The sequence below is a fragment of the Cottoperca gobio genome, chromosome 21 (assembly GCF_900634415.1).
Source record: "Cottoperca gobio chromosome 21, fCotGob3.1, whole genome shotgun sequence".
Classification (NCBI taxonomy): domain Eukaryota; kingdom Metazoa; phylum Chordata; class Actinopteri; order Perciformes; family Bovichtidae; genus Cottoperca; species Cottoperca gobio.
Genome location: NC_041375.1, coordinates 10102461 through 10105532, shown reverse-complemented (window position 1 = coordinate 10105532; position 3072 = coordinate 10102461). Strand labels below are relative to the sequence as shown.

The following is a 3072-nucleotide window of genomic DNA, read 5'->3' as shown; positions in this document are numbered from 1 at the left end:
GCCAGCATTACATTGGACAGCAGCCATTTGACGACTTCATTCTCCTTGACATCTATTGTTGCCAGCTTTCTTTGGTCTCCAATTTGAACATCATCATGTCACCAGTCCACCCGGATTAAATCTCTCGTATATGTTGATGGCAGAACCCACAGAAAGATTGATGTCAGTGTGTGTGCTCGAAACTTGTCATTTTTATGTCTCATCTTGTCACATGTAATTCCAGCAGATTTATTGCCAATGATATATTACATTTGTGCTCAACAAAGACTATGTCTGCCTCTTTGCATCTTCACAATATATAACCTGTGTCCTGAATACTATTATTTTTTGTTTTGTGAACCGGGAAATAGCTAAGTTGACCCACTGACCCACTCTTTAACTCACTTGTTTAAAAGCCTAACATAATAAAGGCTGTATACCTTGCAAACTGAGAAGAAAGAAAAGTCAAAAGAGAACTTAACATGCTATTTTCTTTGTTAAGGAGCCATATGGGTGCTAATTATAACCACAGATTTGAGCTTTTGTGTCATGGCTGCTTAAGATGTAAAAGTGCACAGATGTTCCTGCAATTACAGGGCCTGCCTGCTCAATCCTCCTTCTGCTTTCTAGCCAGATCAGGTGGAGCCCCCCCATACACACACCCTATCCCCTCCCTCCAACACACTCACCTCATCCCTCACCCCTGCCCTGAGGGAAGGAAGAGCTGGTTTTAGGTGAAAATGAAAACCACACAGTCATTATGAGAAGCACTGAATTCTTTATTTTTACATAAAAAAACAAATTGAAAACTGTAAAAAAAATAGCAGCATGCAGTTTATTTTTTTTACTTTTTATTTTTTTACAAAACTTCCAGTGTGAATGACAGCAATAAATAATAGCTTTCAGATAATCACACAACTTAAGTGCGAACACACAAATGCTACAAACTATATACAGGTTTTCAAGAGCAGCTACCATCCATGAATACAGAATAGGGCCTTGTATGCCTGAGCTTTGATACAGCAGCACAGATTGTAAAGATGAACATGGGGGAAAATGGAGTTGAAATGGAAATTAGGCACTGCCTGCAGATACAATCTGCTTTGAGGAACATAAAAGTTGCACCAATAGCATAGAAACAATCACAAGATACAATTGCAGTAAACAAGGCAAACAAATCAAAAACTATTTTTTTACATGTGTACAAAATGTAGTAAGTTCTTTAAAATTAAAGCTTAGTTTTTCTTTATCGCCTGAGGGTATCAAGTCACGGACTCTGAGTTTGAGTGTTTGTTAACTTGACAAAACACTTGAGGACTCAGACTCAGTGGACACGGATGAAATTGGCCCTCTCTTTTTTGTCATGAGTGTCACTTTTTGACTTGATCGGCTGCTGGCTGTCAGTGCACTCCTGGCTGATTTCTTGAACATAACTCCCAGGAAAGCATAGAGGATGGGGTTTAAGCAGCAGTGAAAATAGGCCAGCGCCTCTGTGATAGAAATCCACTTCTCCACCGCTTGCTGCAAATCACAGCTGGGAGTGAACCCAGGTGGGAATTCCAGCATCATCAGGGTGTCCACAAAGAGGCCAAGACAGTAGGGCAGCCAGCAGGAGAAAAAACAAACGATGAGGATAACTGTGGTCTTCAGCGCTTTCTTCTTCAGAGCCTGGATCTTGGTGCCTCGCGACAGCTTGTTGATGATGATGCAGTAGCATATGAGGATGACCAGACCGGGCAGAATGAAGCCCACCAGGATGTGCTGGAAGCGGAAAACCACTGACCATGTGAAACTGGTGTCCTGTGGGTAAATGCGCTGGCAGAGGATCCTGGAGTCTGCCGTCTCCATGCTTTCGTCGAAAATTAGGAAGCTTGACGACCCTGTGTTTTGCACCCTGGCAAACACCAGGTCAGGTATAGTCAGCACAGCTGCAGGCAGCCACACACCTACGTAGATCAATTTGGACGCAAGCAGCTTCCTTGTGGCTTGACTGTTGGTGGCCCGCACAACTGCCAAGTATCTGTCTAGACTGATGAAGGCCAGGATCAACACGCTGCTGTATAGGTTCACTGTGTAGATCACATGCACAGACACACAGAGGAAACCTCCAAAGTACCAGGAGCTGGCTGCATCCACGGCCCAGAAGGGCAGCGTGAGGACCAACAGGAGGTCAGCCACGGAGAGATGGAGCCGGTACTTGTCCGTCATCGTTTTGACCTTTTTTTGGTAGCCCATGACAATGACGACTAATCCATTGCCAATGACTCCCAGGATAAATATAATTCCGTAAACTGTTGGTATGAAGATCTTATTGAAGTTTTTGCTGAGAGCTCTGCCACATGGCTCCTGGAAGTCCAGCTCAAAGTCTCCAGAATCCTCTGAGATGTTGTCAGTGCTGTTTTCGAAGATTATGTCATTCCAAATTCCAGGCTGAAAGAGAAAGGAATTGAAAAATGAGAAAACAGTTGAGCTATAGGTAGTTGTTAACTAAGTTGTATAAAAGTTTAAATTGTACTTTTTACCACTGAATGTATTTCTTTTAAATGTGGAAAAATTATAATTCAATGAGTACTAAGGTGAATTATAACACTGTAAACAGGGGTTGCTAATGATATAGTAGATAATCATTATCCATTAAAACAGCCTCAAAGAAAAAACAGACATAACTGCCACATATCAGTAAAGAAAGATATAAGTAAAGGAACTCACCTCCATGATTAGCAGTCGTTGATAATGTAACGTTAGGACAAGTGTGTTTGTGTGTGCTGCAGGGGGATCACTTGCCTGTCTGTAAGCAAACTCAATATATAGGCCTGCCGTCGATGCGCCTGACCCCCCGCTCCGCCTCCTGGGAGGAGGGGCGCACTCGTCGCCAAAAGCGGCTCGACTATAAAACTACCTACTCTGCTTGTGGTGAGGGTAGACAGTTTGTGAAAGTTTTAGCCACAAAAAAAAGGGTTTGTTATTTGTCACCTCTGAAAAAGACGTTGAAGCAAAAAAAACCCTTGAAAGTTGTTGAGAGAAGATCGTTGTTATTGTTGGCACTGAGACACTTATTTAATGACATATGGCTTAGATTTTTCTTGGATTTAT

The 3072-nt window shown here is 42.4% G+C and overlaps 1 protein-coding gene across 1 annotated transcript; it reads right to left on the bottom strand.

Moving 5' to 3' along the window:
• Positions 1–737: 737 nt before the first annotated feature.
• LOC115025932 (C-X-C chemokine receptor type 4-like) lies at positions 738–2810 on the bottom strand. Its single transcript, XM_029458347.1, has 2 exons — positions 2689–2810; positions 738–2409 (listed from the first exon to the last, which is right to left on the bottom strand). Exons 1-2 carry the CDS (start codon positions 2692–2694, stop codon positions 1273–1275), a joined length of 1143 nt encoding a protein of 380 aa, XP_029314207.1. The 5' UTR covers positions 2695–2810; the 3' UTR covers positions 738–1272.
• Between the last annotated feature and the right edge of the window lie 262 nt (positions 2811–3072).